Here is a 21,084-nt window from a genome sequence, read left to right as displayed (position 1 = left end):
GCCACCATGCCCGGCCCCAAGGAGTCTTTTTATTTTATTTTATTTTATTTTAGGTATTGGGGTGGAACCCAGGGGCTTTTCTACCTCTGGGCTATACTCCCAGCCCTATTTCATATTTTATTTGGAAACAGGGTCTCACTAAGTTGCTGAGAGCCTCACTAAGTAGCTGAGGCTGGCTTCGAACCTGTGCGATGCTCCTGTCTCGGCCTCCCAAGCGCGGGGATTACAAACGTGCGCCACGACGCCCGGGCCAAGGGAGTCTTTTTAATGAATAATGGAAACATCTGGTTGGAATTCTATTTCTTGATATTTAAAATATTTATTTTGTGTGTGCTGCAATTTGAGCCCATTGATCCGCTGGTTTTGAATATTGCAAATTATGCTTTCTATAAGTAAATGCTTAAAGCCATTCCATATATTTTAGGAGACTCTTGGTTTTCATTTGTTTGTCTAGAAACCACTCAAAGTGGTGCGTTCTCATATTTGTTAGAGATAGGCATGAAAACCTATTATCATTTCCAAATGGTTGTAATTCTGTTGCGTGGTGCTATAATTGCTTATCAATGTGTGTGTGTGTGTGTGTGTGTGTGTGTGTGTGTCCGCAGGAGTGTGTACGTGAGTGAGTGCCAGCCCCTGTGAGTGTACGTGTGTGTGTGTTACTGGTGATTAAAATCAGGAACATTTTTACCTCCAGGCTACAACCCAGCTCTTTTTATTGTGGTATTCTACCTATGAGTAACACTCCAGCCCTTATTATTTTTATTTATTATTTATTTATTTATTTATTTATTTATTTATTTATTTATTTATTTATGGTGCTACTGGGGATGGAACCCTTCTACCTCCGGGCTACACTCCCAGACCTATTTTATATTTTTATTTGGAAACAGGGTCTCTTAAGCCAGTGAGGCTGGCTTCAAACCTGCGCGATCCTCCTGTCTCCGCCTCCCAAGCCCTGTCTCCGCCTCCCAAGCACGGGGATTACAAGCGTGCGCCACCACACCCGGTTATTTATTTTTATTTTGAAGCAAGGTCTCCTTAAAATGCTGAGGCTGGCCTCCTGTATGCAGTATCACAAGACTGGGGTTATAGGAGTGGGCAACTGCTCCTGGCTTCATGAGTTGTATTATTTATTTATTTATTTATTTATTTATTTATTTATTTATTTATTTTTCTACCTACTGGGGATTGACACCATGGGGGAGCATTACCTCTGAGTACATTCCATTCATCTTATTTCATTTTGAGTCAGGGACTTAACTATGTTACCACCTCATAGCTCTGAGCCTGATTTCTTTTTTTTTTAAGTTTTTTTTTAATTGGCGCATTGTACTAATACATCTTAATGGGATACAAGATGGTGGAGATATACATGCACACATCACCCATTTAGCCCTTACCCAGTTCCCACCCTGTTCCTTCCCCCTTCCCTCTTTCTCGTGTTTGGCTTTGCACATTGATGTGTTGCTTGATAATATCTTGTCTTATTAACAATTTTAAATGAAAATTATAGCCCACTGGGCTGTCAGCTAATTCCAGTTACTCAATGGAATGTGCCTAACATCCATTCCTGAAAATCTTGGACAGGAGGACCCCCAAGTCAAAGCCAGACTAGGCAAATTAGTGATAACCTATCTCACAAATAAAATAAACAGGCTTGGTAACACACAGCTGTGATCTCAGTGTTTGGGAGGCTAAAATAGGAGATTCGCAGGTTTGAGGTCAGCCTCAGCAACTTAGTGAGAACCTGTTTCCAAATAAAAACAAAATACAATATGAGCCAGGTGTGTTGGCGCACGCTTGTAATCCCAGCATTTGGGAGGCTGAGACCTGAAGATCATGGTACGCGGACAGCCTCAGCTACTTAGTGAGGCCCTCCGCAACTCAGTGAGACCCCGTTTCAAAATAAAGAATAAAAGCCGGGCATGCTGGCACATGCTTGTAATCCCTGTGCTTGGGAGGCTGAGACAGGAGGATCGCACAGGTTCGAAGCCAGCCTCAGCTACTTAGTGAGGCTCTCAGCAACTTAGTGAGACCCTGTTTCCAAATAAAAAAATATAAAATGGCTCTGGGAGTATAGCCCGGAAGTAGAAGGCCTCTGGGTTCCACTCCCAGTACCACCAATAAATAAATAAATAAATAAATAAATAAACAACAATAAAAAGTGGGCAGGGGGTATAGCTTGGAAGTCAAATGCCTCTGGGTTCCATCCCCAGACATGCAAAAAAAAAAAAAAAAAAAAAAAAAAAAATATATATATATATATATATATATATATATATATAATCTCATGGGTATTCTCCAGTACCAAAATAAAATAAGGTATTAAACACATAAAATAAAATGTGCTGGAAGTAGGTCAGAGAACCCTGGGTTCAATGCTTACGAATGAAATCAAAGCACAACACAGAACCGAAGCCTCCTACGTGACGGGCGTCCCCTTCATCCTTACAGTCTTGGTAGATGTTGAGCCTGTTGTGGAAGGATAGGTTAAGTCCTGTGACACTGCACAAGCCCTTGTCTTAGAGACCTAAATAATGGTCAGAAACTTTACCCAAGGCTGGATATGATGGGGACGACCTGCAGTCCCAGTTCTTGGGAGACTGAGACAGGAGGATTGCAGGTGGTTTGAGAGCAGCCTTAGAAAACTAGTGAGACCCTGTTCAAAAAAAACCACAAAAAACAAACAAAAACAAAAGGCCTGGGGTCTAGCTCAGAGTTGGAATGCCCTTGGGTCCAATCCCCAATACCACAACTACACACAGAAAATCTTTATCCAAAAAGTGTGGGGTAAGCTACTGAGATTCAGCACCTTCCCAGGGCTTGTGCATGGATGGGACAGAGGTCTCCTGCCCCACCTGGCACTTGGGGTGCGCGTCCTGGAAGAGCAGAGGCAGAGCCAGGACTCTATGACCAGTGCACAGTGCAGGTGGGGGCAGTGAGGACTCTTCCACAGTCGCCAGACAGTGACTTTGGCCCTGAGTTGAGTCCTTGGGTGTGGAGGACCAGGGGTTCCTGGGCTGGATTGAGAAGATGTCTCTTCCTGCTTGTTTCCCAGCACATGACTCCTCATTCAGGCAAGAGGATGATCTCAAGGACCCCTCCCGCGCTCCTGGAGCTGGCAGTGCAGAGCCTGCTGAGGGACCAGGCCCTGGCCATCCCTGCTCTGGAGGACCTGCCCAGGGAGCTCTTCCCACCCCTGCTCACGGAGGCCCTGGCCCAGAGACACTCAGAGATCCTGAAGGCCATGGTGCAGGTCTGGCCCCTCCCCTGCCTTTCTCTGGGGTCTCTAATGGAGAGGGGGCACCTGGACATCTTAGCATCAGCACTGGATGCGCTGGACTTGCTGCTGGCCCAGAAGGCTCGGCTCAGGTGAGTGGACCCAGTGTCATGGAGGAAGGGATCTGGGAGAGACGGAGGGACAGCTGGGGCAGAGAGTGTGGAGCCCAGGAATGGGCAGAGGCTTCTGAAGTTTCAGGGAGGAGGAATGGAGAGGCCATGGCCATGGTTGAGCTCCCCTGGGAGAGGGCTTGTGGGTGTGCAGGATGCTGTGATGGACACAGGGAAGACAGAAGGAGCCTGTACCTGCCCCACACAGGAGCTGGAAGTGGGACCAGGGTGTTTTCCATATGGAAAGGGGCTGGAGAACAGTAGACAGGCATGGAGAGGGAGCAGCTCTTTCAGCCTGGGGAGTCAAAGCCCAGGCTGAAGTTGGGTGTGTGTCAGTGCTGAGGTTTCTTCCATTTTTCCCTCAGGGGGTGGAAGCTGCAGGTGCTGGACTTGCGGGAAGGGCCGCAGCACCACTGCGGTGTGTGGTGCGCAGCCACGGCGAGGCCCAGCTTGCCAGAGGTTAGAGGGAAGAGGCTGAGAGAGAAGACTGGCCAAAGGATGGAGGCGCAGCAGCCCCTGAGGGTGTTCATAGACGTTTCCCTCAAAGACGGCACCCTGGATGAATGCCAAACCTACGTTCTCCTGTGGGCCCTGCAGAGAAAGGATTCCCTGCACCTGTGTTGTCACACACTGAACATTTTTACAAAATCCATCCACATTATGAGGAAGGTTCTGGAAACGCTGGACCTGAGCTGCATCCAGGTAGTGGAAGTGCACTGCGGCTGGGAGCTCTGCACCCTGGCTGCTTTTGCCCCTTACCTGGGCCAGATGCGGAACCTCAGGAAGCTGCTTCTCTCCCACATCCACGTGTCAGTCTCTGAGGACCTGGAAGAGGAGTCGCTGATCACCCAGTTCACCTCGCAGCTCCTCAACTTGAACCGTCTCCAGGAGCTCAGCATGGATGCACCCAATTGCCTGGAGGGCCACCTGGACCAAGTGATGAGGTGAGCCAGGATCCCGAGTCTGTCTTTGATCTCCAAAAGTCAGGCTGTCCAGAGTTCAGGTGGGATGTGCAGATGGAGACTGTGTAATGCTGGAGTGGAGGGTGAGGAGCAGCGAGGAGGATGTGGCCCGGGCTGGCGGCTTTGCTGAGGATGCAGGTGCGGCAAGCCACAGCAGGGGACAGCCCCAGGGGTGATCACTAGATATGACCTGGGTTGACCCTTGTTTATACCTCCCGCTCACCATCTGGCTAGAGCTGTGGTTTTCTTTTTTTCTTTTTCTTTTTGGTGGTACTGAGGGTGAAACCTAGGGGCCTTCTACTTCCGGGCTACACTCTGAGACCTATTTTATACTTTATTTGGAAACAGGGTCTCACTAGGTTGCCGAGAGCCTCACTAAGTAGCCGAGGCTGGCTTCGAACCTGCGCGATCCTCCTGTCTCAGCCTCCCAAGCGTGCGCCACCACGCCCCTCATAGACCTGTGGTTTTCTGCATGGCAGGGAGGAGAGGAAGCTGTAGAGTTGGGGGCTGAGGTGGCAGAAATGAAAGAGCCAACCAGGTCTCAGCATTCATTGTGTGACAGGAGTGGCAGGGACCTCCACGTGCAACCCCTAGGTACTGGCCACCATCTGATGAGAATCCTCGTTGCCTTCAGCCAGATCATCATGTCCACCTTGAGGTCCCTTCCCACCCTCTTGTTGCCCCCCCTTCCTACCACTGACCACTCTGTCTCTCCACAGGTCCCTGCAGTCCCGCCTGCACAGGCTGGCGCTAACCAACTGTCTGCCCTCAGCCTCAGACCTAGAGCATCTCTCCTGCTGGACCAGCACCAGTCAGCTGAAGCACCTGGACCTGAGGGGCACCAAACTGACCAACCTCATCCTCAAGCCACTGCGACTTCTGCTGCAGAGAGTTGCAGCCACCCTGGAGACCCTGGACTTGGAGGAGTGTGAGCTCGAGGACCCCCAGCTGCAGGCCCTCCTGCCGGCCCTGAGCCGCTGCACCCAAATCAAGAACTTCGTTCTCACTGGGAACCATTTCTCCATGGACGTCCTCAAGGACCTTCTGCGCCACACTGGCAGGCTGAGCCAGCTGAGCCTGGAGCTGTACCCCGCCCCGTTGGAGAGCTATGATGCCTGGGGTGCTGTGTGCCCAGAGAGGTTTTCCAAGCTTTGTGCTGAGCTGATGGCTATACTAAGGGACATACGGCAGCCAAAGAGGGTCTTTTTCATGTGTGTTTCCTGCCTTCAGTGTGGCTACCAGGTGATGTACAACCTGGGGCTCAGTCCCTGTCGCTGTCCAGTTCCTGCCTAACCGAATATATGTATCAACAGCTTTTCTGGCCAGGCATCATGGCCCATGTCTGTAATCCCAGTTCTTGGGAAGCTGAGACAGATCATAGGTTGGAAACCAGCCTAAGCCATTTTGTGAGACTTGCAACAACCTAGCAAGACCTTGTTTTCCAAATAAAAGTAAAAGAGGCTGGGTGTATAGGGGAAGTAGGATGCCCCTTAGTTCAACCTCAATACCCCCAAAATAAAGTTTTCTTCTCAACAGTAGGATAGAAAAGATAGGGCACAGGTGCATTAAGAGGGAAACACTGTCCCCACGTTGCAGGCTTGTCCTGGCAGGCGAATGGATATGGAAGGTGATGCAGGGGGCTGTCAGGATCTCTGGGTACATATGTCTTAAAGAGTTAGAAATAGGGGCCTGTGCTCAGCGTGGTGGCCCACACTTGTAATCTTAGTATTTGGGAGGCTGAGACAGGAGAATCAGGATGGAGGCCAGCTTAGAAACTTAAGAAGATTATGTTATAAAATAAAAAAAATTAACAAGGGCTGTGCATGTAGAGTAGAGGTAGTATTCATGGGCTTAATTATCAGGACCACCAAAAAAGAGAAAAAAAAAAAAGATGGGAAGTGGGCGGGGACCTCTGTTTCTATGTGAATGGTCTGTAAGAAGCGGTGATAAATAAAGGAATCCCAATGCGTTTTGTGTGCTGTCCTCCACGCAAGAGGAACCTGGCTTTACAGATCAGACATCAGCATTTTCTAGGTGTTTTGCAGAGATGATGGGGCGGCTGGTGACCTATGAGGTTCATTTGGCATCTGGAGGCATCAGGACAAAAGTGGGTCATGTTCATCAGTGCCTCCAAGTATTTCTTTTTAAAGAATTTTTGTTTGTTTCTGCTGTGGTGATCATTCCTGCACGCTGTACTTCTCTCTGGGCCTCTGTCACTCCTGGGTTTTATCTGTGGCTCTTTTGTGGGCTGATGCCCAGATGTGCATCCACAGGGCCTGGAACATTCTGCGTGGGGAATTAGCACCAGCCATTGATGAAGCCCTCCTTAGGTATCAGGGCTGACCCGGTGCAGAGCTGGCCCTTTCTTGGCATCTGCATGTGGACAGAGCCTCAGGTACTGTTGTGACCTACCCAGGCGAGAGTAACTGACCACAGCCAATTATTAGTCCGTCGAGCCATACTTTATTGCAGGTTCGAACCTGGACCCAAGCACATCTGGCACAGCAGAATTACCATGGGCCCCGATCCGCCATTTGGGGAGAACTTTTATACCATTTTACAACATTTTGCAAGTCATTCTGTTACATCATTGATGAAGCTTTTTGAATTTTACAGCTTCCATACTTTAAGGTAACTTGCACAGACAGTTTAAGATAACAGGGTAGGAGTAGGGGGTTTCGTATCTATGTATGGTGTGTGACCCGGACACCGGCGGATGCTCTTAGCTAGGGCGGATGCTCTTACCTTTTCCAGGAGGCTCAGGTTTTCCTTCAAATGTATATTTCTACCTTTTTGTGCTTGTGGCACTGGAAATGGAATGCAGGGGCATTCTACCTCCGAGCTACAGTCTAGTCCTATTTTTTATTCTTTATGTTAAAAGGGGCTTTAGAGCCAGGCATGGTGGCGCACGCTTGTAATCCCAGTGCTTGGGAGGCTGAGACAGGAGGATCGCGCAGGTTCGAAGCCAGCCTCAGCTATTTAGTGAGGCCCTCAGCAACTTAGTGAGACCATGTTTCCAAATAAAGTATAAAGAAAGTCTGGGAGTATAGCCTGGAGGTAGAAAGCCCCTGGGTTCCACCCCCAGTGCCACACACACACACAACAGTCTTAAAAGAAGCTCTAAAGCCGGGCGTGGTGGCCCACGCTTGTAATCCCAGCGCTTGGGAGGCTGAGACAGGAGGATCGCGCAGGTTCGAAGCCAGCCTCAGCTACTTAGTGAGGCTCTCAGCAACTTAGTGAGACTTAGTGGCTTGCGCCACCATGCCTGGCTCAAGCCTATACTTTTAAATTAAAATGGCTGGCTCAGGAAATTCAATAGGTGATTATTAAACCTGAGAGAGCTTTATCTCTTTTCTGCCTCCAGGACAATGCACCTAAAAATTCACCCCGCATCTCATCATCCCCAACTTTCTGTCTCAGCCCCCAAGGAGTCCTGTCCCCAAAGGAATTCTAACCTTTGCTGAACCAGAAAGCTCTAAAGAGAAGAGGCAGCTTCCTACTTTTACCTGCACTCATTGGCCAGCCCTTTTGTAGGTAGCCTATAAGAAGGGATTGCAGAAAATCCCAGAGCTACTCATACGTTTTGAGGTGGCCAGTGGTTCACCTGGATGTGTATCTATCTTTACTATACTTGAATTAAACCTTTGCCTTTATATCTGACTGGCACATGTCGAAATCCTTTTCACCATGGAAGCCATAAACCCACAGACGTTATCCTGTCAACCCATGACAACAGTATTAGGCTCACACTCTGTTTCTGGGTCAGAAGGAACTGGTTGCTCATCAGGAGAAATCAATATGAGGGGTGGCCTGCTAGCATTTTCAAGAAGAACCTTACTTTGCTAGCTGTGCTGTTCATCTGAGACAAGTTTGGAACCTACCCTGATATGAAAGTCAGAATAAATATCTTCATTAAAACACCACATATTCAGACCTGACACATCTTTGTGGACAAACTATAGACTCAGTATACTTTTCTTTATAAATGTGAGCTCTCAATTGTCTTTGTAGCCGGGCGCGGTGGCGCACGCTTGTAATCCCCGCGCTTGGGAGGCTGAGACAGGAGGATCGCGCAGGTTCGAAGCCAGCCTCGGCTACTTGGTGAGGCTCTCAGCAACTTAGTGAGACCCTGTTTCCAAATAAAATATAAAATAGGTCTGGGAGTGTAGCCCGGAGGTAGAAGGGCTTCCAGAAACCCCAGTAACACCAAAAAAAAAAAATAAATTGTCTTTGTAAAAATTGTCTTACCTTGTGATGCAGCTAAGCCAGTTGTTCTTGACTGGGGAGGGGCACTTTTGGGATTTTATCTTAACTAAAGTATGTTGATTTACAGGAGCATCTTAGATTCATAGTCAGCCTCATCTACTTATTGTAGGCCTCCATAACATAGTGAGAAATTGTTCCAAAATAAAGAATAAAATATGGCTGAGGGTGTAGCTTGGAGGCAGATTCCCCTGGGTTCAGTCCTCAGTAACTCAGTAACACACACACACACACACACACACACACACACACGCACACACACACACCTTTTTAGTTTGTTTGCCTTTTTCTGTTGGGGCTGATAAAGCACCCTGAGGTAAGGACCTCTGTCTGGCTGGGTGGACCTCGTAGTGACTACCTATCAGAGTCCTGAGGCTGAATTTTCCATTTCCAGTCATGGAGATCCCGCCAGACTCTTCACAAAATTATTGGGTGTTTTTGAGAAAGCCTCACCGGGGCTGCCTGGTCCTGAGCAGAGGGCACCATGGAGAGGCTGCCTACTGAGCCCAGGGGCTATGTGCGCTGTGGAAACCCAACGAAGAGCTTCCGTCTCCACGGCACAGGACGATAACACTTCATCTTCCTTTGAGTTCAATTGGTCTTTAAACTTCCTCTATATTTCTAATCTGGGCTAAAGGCTTTCACATTCATAATGAACTGAAATTTAAAGTGTCGTATAAACAAACTACAACCAGTTTTGTAACAGATATGGGATCTCAGCCATCGCAGCTTCTGTGTTTCGAAGCTACACAGATCCAGGATGTATCAACAGCTGTGAGATATGTTTTTTCTTGTTGCTGTACTGAAGGCGGAACCAAAGAGTATCTTATCTTCGAGGCCGCATGCACAGAATATTTATTTATTTATTTATTTATTTATTTATTTATTTATTATTGTGGTACTGGGAATTGAATCTGTGCTTGTATTGGAAAATTACTCTGGTTTTATTTTATTTGCAGGTCTGGGGACAGAACCCGGGGGCATTCTACCTCTGAGCTACACCCCCTGCTCTATTTTTTTATTCTTTATTTTGAAACCAGGTCTCACTGAGTTGCAGAGGGCCTCACTAAGTAGCTGAGGCTGTCCGCGAACCATGATTCTCCTGTCTCAGCCTCCCGAATGCTGGGATTACAAGAGTGCGCCACCACACTTGGCTTGGTGTTAATTTAGAAAATGTACCTCAGGCAGGAAGGGGCAGCAGCTGTTACACTACAGAGTCCACCTTCCTCTCTACCCTTTGTTCTAATGGCTAACTTCGAGTAAGAATGTAAAGGAAGCCGGGCGTGGTGGCGCACGCTTGTAATCCCCGCGCTTGGGAGGCTGAGACAGGAGGATCGCACGGGTTCGAAGCCAGCCTCAGCTACTTAGTGAGGCTCTCGGCAACCTAGTGAGACCCTGTTTCCAAATAAAATATACAAAAGGTCTGGGAGTATAGCCCGGAGGTAGAAAGTCTCTGGGTTCCACCCCCAGTACCACAAAAAATAAAAAATAAAAAGAATGTAAAGGAAACTAAAGTCATTAGCCTTAAAAGCTCTAGAGACAATTGCAGCCTTTAGCCTTGGAAGTACCTAGAGGTATTCAGTGCCTTTGTTTACCTGTTCTCCTTTGTAACCTGGCCTGGGTATAAAAAAGATAAACTGTGTGCTGCTTCAAATACCCATAGAGCCGGGCGTGGTGGCGCACGCTTGTAATCCCAGCATTCGGGAGGCTGAGACCTGGAGGATCGCGGTTCGCGGACAGCCTCAGCTACTTAGTGAGGCCCTCTGCAACTCAGTGAGACCCAGTTTCAAAATAAAGAATAAAAAATAGGGCAGGGGGTGTAGCCCGGAGGTCAAATGCCCCTGGGTTCCATCCCCAGACCCGCAAAAAAAATAAGAAATAAAAAAATAAAAATAAAAATAAAAAAATAAAAAAAAAAATAAATCAAATTACCCATAGTTGATGGGCAACCAACACAGCCCTATAAAGTAGAGGCGGAAGTCTGCTATATTTTTGACCCTGGACTTAGTAAGTGCACTGTCTGGAGGCAAAGAGGCACCACTGGCCTAAGAAATAAGTTACTAGCCCACTGCCTTGGTGACATTGATAAGAACATACCCATGCAAAATTTATTGAAAGGACAGAGATGGAGAGGGGGTAAAAATTCCATTTTGGGCTTTCCAACATACCTGCACACTGCCTTTTCTTTTCTTCTCTATTTCCTCCTGATTTTGTGATAAAGAATTGTTAAATCTGCCCCAAGCTGACCATTAGTTTTAATTTCCTTATTAAAAAAATTCTTGATGAATAGAGGAAAACTAGCCCACAGCACCATTACAATGGTTAACATTCTTGGTGACCCTGATGGGACAAGTTGCTTAATAATAAATTTCAAAGCTGGGCGTGGTGGCGCACGCTTGTGATCCCAGCATTCGGGAGGCTGAGACCGGAGGATCGCGGTTCGCGGACAGCCTCAGCTATTTAGTGAGGCCCTCCGCAACTCAGTGAGACCCGGTTTCAAAATAAAGAATAAAAAATTGGGCAGGGGGTGTAGCTCGGAGGTCAAATGCCTCTGGGTTCCATCCCCAGACCTGCAAAAAAAAAAAAATAAATAAAATAAAATAAATTTCAAGTAATTTTCTCAGGACCTTTGGTCCATTGATTTAATGGACATCAGCTGCTTGACCTCTGGCTCTAGGGCTGTAGAGCTTTGAAACAACTGTGGGACAACAGGAACACCAAATATTGGTTTAGTGCCACTGCATCCTGGAAGTGACTTCCAGGGCATCTAAGAGGTAACTGATCAGCAATTCGGGAACCTCACACCTTTTGGAGTTTGTGTTGCCTAAATTTGAGTCATCTAAATTCTCATAAGTGGAGCCAGATTGATGTCACAAACAGTATAGGGATTCAGGGAAAACCCATTATTGTGTATTGAGGTCCAAAATGAGTTTCCAGCCATCTGTCCCAATAAGTGATGGGACATTCTTTTTAAAATTCTGTAAAAAAAAAAAAAAAAAAAAAAAAAAAACCAGGCTTGGTGACACATGCTTGTAATCCCAGTGCTTGGGAGGCTGAGACAGGAGAATCGCACAGGTTCGAAGCCAGCCTCAGCTACTTAGTGAGGCTCTCGGCAACTTAGTGAGACCCTGTTTCCAAATAAAATATAAAATAGGTCTGGGAGTATAGCCTGGAGGTAGAAAAGCCCCTGAGTTTCATCTCCAGTACCACAAAAAAAGTACATGAGATCTTTCTCTCCCTCTCTCTCTCTCTCTCTCTCTCTCACACACACACACACACACACACACACACACACACACACACACACACACAGAGTTCCCTAAAGTAGAACTACCAAGTGAATGCAGCCAACACATGGGGCCAACATGCAGATGATGAGAGGGAGACAGAACTTTCTCACCAGCCACAAAAATAAAGGCAACAAGTGCCCAGGAGGAAGACATCTGGCCTGGGGTGAGTGGGGGTCCAGGGAGCCCTCCAGAGCCTGCTAAGCCTGGGGACTCACCCAGCTGTCCCAAAGGCAGCGAGGGTCAGGGCATGAAGGGCACACTGCAGGCCACGCCCTGCGTCTCGCCGGCTGACCCTGCTGAACACTCAGGCCTCCTTCCCCTCCCAGTCGTGGGAGAGGCCTCAGGATCCACTGGGAAAACCCAGGTGGCAGATCACGAAACAGGGGACACCCAGGTTCCTGTTTCTCACAACCACCTGTATGGGCGCTGGCTTCATGCAGTTCAAGGTGGAGCCGCCTCTAGGTGCCCAGATTCTGATTTGTGGGTCCACAGGACACAGGTCCATGGAGGCTGCCTCACTGTCCCAGGGATCACATCCAGCTCCAAGGCTGTCCCCTTCTTCCACAACACTGTGTGTGTGTGTGTGTGTTGTGGTACTGGGGATTGAACCCAGGGGCATTCTACTCAAGATATACCCCCCAGCCCTTTTAATTTTTATTTATTTATTTATTTATAATTAATTTTGTGTGTGTGTGTTGTGGTACTGGGGATGGAACCCAGGGGCATTCTACCTCCCAGCTACACTCCCAGCCCTATTTTTTATTCTTGTTTTTGAAACAGGGTCTTACTAAGTTGCAAAGGGCCTCACTAAGTAGTAGCTAAAGCTGTCCTTGAACAGCGATCCTCCAGTCTCAGCCTCCCAAATGCTGGGATTACAAGCCTGAGTTACCACGCTCGGCTTATATTTATTTTAAATTACAGTCTACATTATTCGCTGGGTATCTCAGTACTTGCTGAAACCTTCGTGAGACCCGCGATCCTCCTGTCTCAGCCTCCTAGCACTGGACCACAGTCGTGGGCCACACTGGGGAGCACATTCCTGTCTTTCGCATGCATGCTGAGACATGGGCTGTACCCCTTAATGATCCAGTGTCCGAGTTCTCCTTTCCCAGTGCCCACAAGGCACAAGCTTTATTGAGAGCCATAATCACAAATGCCTATGTGGCTTTGAGATTGATATCACCTATGACTGTCCAGCTGCCATCGGGCTCCAAGCTATGAAATTCCTTCCAATAATAACATTGTTTACAACAGCAAGTAGAAAAGCAAACATTGTGGGAAGGTTTTGTGTCCTTCAGGACCTTGATCAGCTCCGTGCCAACTGGGCCAATTTCCCTTCGATGTGCCAGCGGAGAGGTCTCAGCCCCGTCCTGGCTCTGCAGAGGGACAGGGTAGAGCCCCTGGCTCAAGAAGCTCAGCCTGGCAGTGTGGCCCAGCAGCTCCTTCAGGACGCCCATGGAGATGGGGTTCCCACAGCAGCTGAAGGTCCTGAGCTGGGAGCAGCGGCCCAGGGCTGGCAGCAGGGCCTGGAGCTGGGCGTCCGTGAGCTCACAGTGCTCTAACACCAGCGTCTCCAGGGTGCCCGCCACCCTCTCCAGCAGAACTTTCAGGGGCTCGGGGCTGAACCCCGTCATGGAGATGTTCCTCAGGTCCAGGTGCTTCAGCTGACTGGTGCTGGGAGCCTGGGCCAGGTGCTGCAGGTCCGATTCCACGAGTGGGCTTGACCTCAGGGAGAGCGTCTTCAGTGGGGTCAGGCTCCTGAAGACAGAGAGCAAGGAATCACTGGCGGAGAAGGTGGCGGTGGCCTCAAGTGGGAGGGGCTGCTGGGGTGGTGGCCCAGCCTGGGAGGTCAGATACAGGGGATACTGAGGCAGGAGGATCTCACATGAGGCCAGAATGGGTAACTTAGCCAGACCTGACTCTACAAAACTTATATTTATTTATTTATTTATTTGTGGTACTGGGGTTCCTGGAAACACTTCTACATCCGGGCTACACTCCTAGACCTATTTTATATTTTTATTTGGAAACAGGGTCTCTTAAGCCAGCGAGGCTGGCTCTGAACCTGCTCAATCCTCCTGTCTCCACCTCCCAAGCACGGGGATTACAAATGTGGGCCACCACGCCCAGCATCTACATAACTTTAAAAGAGAAGGCCAGAGTGCACCTCAACAGTAGAAAATCCCCGGATGATTCAACGAGAGAGAGAGAGAGAGAGAGAGAGAGAGAGAGAGAGAGAGAGAGAGAGAGAAGAGAGGGAACATAAGTAGGTAGAAAGGACAGGTGGTCCTGACTGAGTATGGCCGACACCCGGAGGCTACATGTTGAGACTCTGCCCACTCCCGTCCACTGGAGGCTGAGGCCTTGCTCCATTGCTTGTGTGACACCTCAGTCCCCCCCCATCTCTAAAGCTCCCTCTCCTTCCTGCCAAACAGGAAACCATAGATTGGGCCAGATGTGGCCAGCAGGAGGCACGCTCCCAGGACCAACCCAGGCCAGATCTAGGGACCTCACCTGCCGCCTCCAACCACTGGGGCTCCCTACACCTGGGTCCTCAGCAGAACCACCAGCCCTGCTCACATGCTCCTCCTGCTCCTCACCCTCCACTCCAGCATCACAGACCACATCTGCACACCCCACCCGGGCTCAGGACAGCCTGCCCAGGTAGGGGTCAGAGACGGGCTGCTTCAGTTCAGAGCTGAGGGCTCAGAGCCTCCGTGTGGAAACGTGCAGGCATGCGGCTCTCCTGTGCTCATGTCCTCTTCTCTTCCATGGTTCCCGTCTCCTCAGCTAAACCTGCTTCTAAAGAAGAAACCTCCAGCCACCCGTGCTGGATCTGAAACCCCGCAGTCTGCTTCCCAGCATGGCGGCCCTACCCCACCATCAGGCCCAGCTGAGCCTCTGCCTACTCTTGGGTGGTCAAGGGAGAGCTCCCTTCAGGACTGAGTAAAATATACGGTGTGTCCCTTCATATGGTCACACACCCAGGCCTGGCACACTTTCCTATTCTATGCACGGAGACTGGCTTGGCCTTGGGTGCAGAGATCACCGCCATCTGCCCTTACCTCAGGATCTTATGCAGTGTCCGATACAGGAAGAACACGTCATTTATGTAAACCTCCTGAAGGCTCTTCATCTCCCCCAAATGCCGAGCATAGAGGCGGGAATTCCATCTATTTAGTGTAGGGGAAGTTAAAATTTGTGCACTCAAACTGTGGAAGCGAAAGATGTGGAGGTTTTTCATCTTGGGAAGGTAACGAACAAATTTTCTCATGGTCCAGCGAAACCAGGGAGAATGCACTTTCAGCTCCCGGATGCAGCTCAGCCGGACGCCGTGTAGCACTTCCTGCATGTCAGAGAAGTAGGAGGACTTGATCGTCAGCTTCTCACAGCATATGTGGAGCAGAGCTTTCCTCTTCTTGGCCCACTTTAAGATGCAGGAGTCAAAGAGGTTGAGCTTCGTTGACTCTTCTACGACAAAGTCCATTATCAGCGTGAAGGGCTTCTCCGGCGGGCTCCTTGGCGCGTGCCTGGCTCTCAGCTCCTCCCACACGGCCTCTGGCGAGTGGGCCCCGGGCAAGGCTCTAGACCCACTTTTCCAGAAGTCCCCGTGCGCGTCCCGCAAATCCAGCACTTGCAGTCTGCACCTGAGAGAGGCAGAAGGGTTCTCAGAACTGGGGCATGCTCCACCTCCCACCCGCCCTTTCCTTCCACACTGAGCTCTGCTGACCCACCCTCTCCTTTACCATTCTCCATCCTGCTTTCCCCTTGAATGGGGCCCAGGATGTAGAATACAAGCCCCAATACTATTACCTGTGAGAGGCAGGCGCTGGCCCCTTCTGTCTCCTCGCCCATCACAGCACCCTCCAAACCCACAAGCCCTTTCCCCAGGGAGCCCGGCCATGGCCACGGCCTCTCCAGTCCTCCTGGCTGGCTCCATCAGAAGCCTCTGTCCCAACCTTGGGCCCCTCTACCTGCGCAGCTGTCCCTCCCTCCTGGGTACCGGGTCCCCGAACCTGGGCCGAGCCTTCTGGGTAAGCACCAGGCTCACCCCGTTCAGCAGAGCTCTCAGGACTTCCATGTATTCGTTCTCTCTCTCGAGACACAGCATGTTGTAGTAGGAGTCACTTTTATGGTCAAAGGAGAAATTCCAGGACTGCATTATCAGTGACCCCAGAGGGAGGCAGGTGAAGGGCCAGCCCTGCACCATGGCCCGCAGGGTCTCCTTGTGACCCCCCACAAAAGCCTCCTTGAATAGTTCTAGAAACAGAGGCTGCGGCAGGTCCTCAAGAGGAGGGCTGGGGGAGGGCAGGTTGGTCAGCAGGCTCTGCTGGGCCAGCTTCTGGAGAGATGGCGGGGCCTCCATGCCCATCCTGCTGTGTCTGCAAAGAGAGGGGTTCTGGGGTAAGTTCAGGCAAAGGCATCCTTTCAGGGCACGCCCAGGAAGCCCCTTTTCACCCACTGGTGGACCCAATCCTGGGCCAAGGACACTGCTCCAGTGATCAGTGGTGTGAGAGGCCTCATCCTATTGACACTGTGTGTGGTGCTGGGGATGGAGTACCGGCCCTGTGGGACCACTATTCCATGCATCCCGGACACCGCTTCTCCAAATTTTGGCCCCACTGGGATGTGGTGGCCGAAGATCCTGAGAGCCCGGCCCTGCATGGAGGGAACAGCGATTCTCAAGCCAGTCCTTGGAGAAGAACGAAACGTGTGTGCACCTGCTTGGGACCCCAGCTACCGAGGCCATCATGACCGGAGGCCCGCCGTGCACCTGAGCGAGATTCTGTCAAAAAAAAAAAAGACACTGCTAGGCGCTGTGGCTCAGTGGTCAAGTCCCCGGGGCTCAGGCCTCTTCCTGCAAAGTCAGTGCAGGAACATTGTATACAGCTTTGAGGATGGGGGTGTACCTCAGTGCTAAGGGTGGGGAGCAGGCAGGAAGCCCTGGGGTGGCTCTCCATCAACCCAACAAGACGGAACAGAAAGATATTTCCCAGAGTCGGTCCTGGTGGAACACGCCTGTAACCCCAGTGCTTGGAGGCTGAGACAAGAGGATTTCAGGTTTGAAGCCAGCCTCAGTATTTAGGAGTTCCTGTTTCAGACTACATCTGAGCTAAACCCTAGTCCTATTTTCTTTTAAAACAGGGTCTCACTAAGTTGCTGAGTCTGTTCTCCAACCTGTGATCCTCTGGTCTCAGTTTCCCAAGAACCGGGATTACAAACTTGGGCCACCACACCCAGCCGCTTTAAGCTTTTTAAATAGTTATTGGTTCTGCTGTTATTTGCTGTGCTGGGGCTTGAACTCACAGCCTTAGGTTGCTAGGCAACACCTTACCACCAAGTTACACCCTCAAAGCTGTTAATCCTTAGTTAAAGATTTGTTTAGGCTGGGCGTGGCGACCCTACCTTGTAATCTCGGTATTTGAAGCAGAGATGGATGGACCCAAGTTCCAGACCAGCCTCAGCAAGTAGGAGGACACTCAGCAACTGAATAATGACCAGGGTTTTTTTGTTTTGTTTTTTTGGTGGTACTGGGGTTCCTGGAAGCCCTTCTAACTCCGGGCTACAAACCCAGACCTATTTTATACTTTTTATTTGGAAACAGGGTCTCTTAATCTAGTGCGGCTGGCTTCGAACCTGCGTGATCCTCTTGTCTCCGCCTCCCAAGTGTGGGGATTACAAGTGCAACGACCAGCTTATTATTATTATTATTATTATTATTATTATTATTATTATTATTTTGGTTGTACTGGGAGTGGAACCCAGGGGCTTTTCTACCTCCGGGCTACACTCCCAGACCTATTTTATACTTTATTTGGAAACAGGGTCTCACTAAGTTGCTGAGAGCCTCACTAAGTGGCTGAGGCTGGCTTCAAACCTTGCGCGATCCTCCTGTCTCAGCCTCCCAAGCGTGGGGATTACAAGCGTGCGCCACCACGCCCGGCTCAAGGACCAGTTTAAAAAAAAAAAAAATCCAGGCATAGGAGCTCACCCTTGTAATCCCAGCATTTGGGAGGCTGAGACCAGAGGATCGCAGTTCGCGGACAGCCTCAGCTTATAGTGAGGCCCTTCGCAACTTCGTGAGACCCTGTCTCAAAAAAATAACGAATAAAAAAACAGGGCAGGGGATATAGCTCCAAGGTAGAATGTCCCTGGGTTCCATCCCCAGACCCACACAAAAAAAATAAAAATATAAAGTAAAATTTATTAGTGGGGTCAAGGTGTGGAGGCTCAAACTCATAATCCCAGTTCTTTGGAGGCTGAGACGGGAGGAAGAAACAGTGTCTCTTAAACCAGAGAGGCTGGCTTCGAACCTGTGCGTTCCAGTCTCTGCTTCCCAAGCGCGGGGATTACAAGCGTGCGCCACCACGCCTGGCTGGCCCACACTTTTAATCCCAGTGTTTGGGAGGCTTAGAGAGGATCACAGAAGAGAGATCAGAGTAAATTAGACTCTCAGCAACCTAGTGAAATCCTGAGGTAAAAAGCAAACAACAGAGGCCAGAGGTCACTGGATTGGGTCTCTGCTAGCATTAAAAAAATAAACAAGCCGGGCGGGATGGCGCACGCTTGTAATCCCAGCCTTCGGGAGGATGAGACCTGGAGGATCGCGGTTCGCGGACAGCCTCAGCTACTTAGTGAGGCCCTCTGCAGCTCAGTGAGACCCGGTTTCAAAATAAAGAATAAAAATAGGGCAGGAGGTGTGGCTCGGAGGTCAAATGCCCCTGGATTCCATCCCCAGACCCGCAAAAAAAATAAAATTAAATTAAATAAATAAAACAAATTGGATTTGTTAAACTGTTAAACTTTAAACAGGCAAAGTATATGACCTGCCACTGAAGGGAATAGAAAATATTCAGATTGACAAGGAAGAAAACTCTAAACAAATACATGTTTCTCATTCATTAAAAATGTTTTTGAAAGCCGGGCGTGGTGGCGCACACTTGTAACCCCAGCCCTTGGGAGGCTGAGACAGGAGGATCGCATAGGTTCGAAGCCAGCCTCATCTACTTAGTGAGGCTCTCAGCAATTTAGTGAGACCCTGTTTCCAAATAAAGTATAAAATGGGCCTGGGAGTATAGCCCGGAGGTAGAAAAACCCTTCGGTTCCACCTCTAGTACCACAAAAAAAAAAAAAAAGCTCTTGAGGCTGGGCATGATAGTAAAGGCTTGTAATTCCTGCCCTTGGGAGGCTGAGACAGGAGGATCGCACGGGTTCGAAGCCAGCCTCAGCTACTTGGTGAGGCTCTCAGCCACTCAGTGACACCCTGTTTCCAAATAAAATATAAAATAGGTCTGCGAGTATAGCCCAGAGGTAAAAAGCTTTAGGGTTCCACTAAGTACAAGAACAACACAAAAGCTTTTGAGTTGGCCGGGCGTGGTGACACGGGCTTGTAATCCCAGTACTTGGGAGGCTGAGGCAGGAGGATCACACAAGTTTGAAGCCAGGCTCAGCTACTTAGTGAGGCTCTCAGCAACTTAGTGAGACCCTGTTTCCAAATAATATGTAAAGTAGGTCTTGGAGTATAGCCCGGAGGTAGAAGGCCCCTGGGTTTCATTCCAAGTATTACATTAAAAAAAAAAAAAAAAAGTTTTGAGCTGGGCAAGGTGGCCCATGCTTGCCATGCCAGCACTTGGGAGGCTGAGAAAGGAGGATTAGAGGATCGCTACCAGCCTCAGCTATTTAGTGAGGCCCTTTGCAACTTAGTGAAACCCTGTTTCAAAATTAAGAATAAAAACTAGGCGTAGGGGAGCAGAGATAGAATGACCCTTGGTTCTTTCCCCGTATTACACACACACACACACACACACACACACACACACACACACAGTCAGAGGACTGGGTGTGTAGCTCAGTGGTAGAGCGTCACTGAGTGTAAGAACGAGTATCATATATATATATTTTTTTAAAAAGCTTTTAGCTGGCAAACACTTACTGGGAGGCTGAGACAGGAGGTTCATGGGTTTGAGGCCAGACCCCAAAACTTCCTGGGATGTGGGGATCCTGGGGCGCCCGTCACAGGGTAGAGGAGATGGAACCAGCCCGCGCGCAGGGGACTCACCGGACCTGGACGGAGGGTGGCAGCGCTGGGTGTGGAGGACCAGACGGCGGCTCCAGGACTCCTCACCTTCCCTGGCTCCTCTGAAGCTCCTCCTCATCTTTCTGTTCCTCCTCCCTTTTCAACCCTCAGCCGCCAATCGCAAGCCAATAGCTCGTCAGATTTTTGAACCTCCACCCATTTACTCTTAGCTGGATTTTCAGCCTGGGCCATGTTGTAGGCTTTTAGAACTCCTTGTGGGAAAGAGAAAGAATTAGGGACAGACTGAAGGTCAAGGATTCACTGATGGAGTCACTAGATAACACCGAGACTGATTTCCGTGTGAGGCTAAGACCTGAGGAGGAGCCCGCCACGCTTTCATCCACTCATGGTATTGGGCCAAAAATCCAAAAGCTTGAAAATTTCTGTATAAAGACATTTTCAGGCAAAACAAAAACTGTTGGTTCATTCCTATAATCCTGATACTCCAGAGGCTGGGACAAGAGGATCGGGGTTTGTGAATGGCCTCAGCCACAGAGCGAGGCCTTTTTCAACTCAGTGAGACCCTGTTTCAGAATAAAGAATACAACATAGGGCTGGGGTTTAGCCTGGAGGTAGAGTGTTCTTGGGTTCCATCCCCAATATGAAAAAAGTGTGGCTAAAGGTCTATGTCAGGCTCAGTGTCCCAAGGCTCCATCCCCAGGGCTACGAGAGGAAAAGAGCCGCGTGGGTCTGTTGTACCTTTCAAAGCGCTTACGTTGGGCATGGCGGCTGGGGTTTTTATTCCAGTCCTTGGGAGGGTGAGGCAGGAGGATCACAGGTTGGAGAACGCCCTTAGCAGTGAGGCTCTCATCAATCTAGAGAGAGCCTCTTGCAAAATAAAAATAATTTCCGGGCATGGCGGTGTATGCTTGTAATCCCAGTACTTGGCAGGCGGAGGCAGGAGGATCCCAGCCTCATGGGCAGCCTCAGACTCAGCAATTTAGTGAGGTCAGTTGCAACTTAGTGAGACTGTTTCAAAGTCGGGAAGTAAAATAGAGCTGAGGGTGCAGCTCAGAAGTAGAATGCCACTGGGCTCAATCCCCAGCACCACAAAATAAATAAATGAGTAAATAAGTAAATAAATAAGAAATAGGGCTGGGGT

The 21,084-nt window shown here is 49.4% G+C and overlaps 2 protein-coding genes across 2 annotated transcripts; one reads left to right on the top strand and one right to left on the bottom strand.

Moving 5' to 3' along the window:
* Window positions 1–3,085: 3,085 nt before the first annotated feature.
* Window positions 3,086–5,645, top strand: LOC308259965 (PRAME family member 12-like; the record flags this gene model as incomplete). Its single annotated transcript, XM_080691305.1, has 3 exons — window positions 3,086–3,372; window positions 3,756–4,334; window positions 5,072–5,645. The coding sequence occupies 3 exons, from the start codon at window positions 3,086–3,088 to the stop codon at window positions 5,643–5,645; spliced, it is 1,440 nt and encodes a 479-aa protein (XP_080547431.1).
* A 5,590-nt stretch (window positions 5,646–11,235) lies between these two features.
* Window positions 11,236–20,706, bottom strand: LOC308259964 (PRAME family member 12-like; the record flags this gene model as incomplete). Its single annotated transcript, XM_080691304.1, has 6 exons — window positions 11,236–11,313; window positions 13,177–13,663; window positions 14,971–15,552; window positions 15,880–16,287; window positions 16,467–16,564; window positions 20,698–20,706. 6 exons carry the CDS (start codon window positions 20,704–20,706, stop codon window positions 11,236–11,238), a joined length of 1,662 nt encoding a protein of 553 aa, XP_080547430.1.
* Window positions 20,707–21,084: the final 378 nt, after the last annotated feature.

This window comes from Muscardinus avellanarius, assembly GCF_963383645.1.
Source record: "Muscardinus avellanarius genome assembly, chromosome: 3".
Classification (NCBI taxonomy): Eukaryota; Metazoa; Chordata; class Mammalia; order Rodentia; family Gliridae; genus Muscardinus; species Muscardinus avellanarius.
Note: the sequence above shows the minus strand (reverse complement) of the source record. Positions and strands in the feature narration are given on the sequence as shown.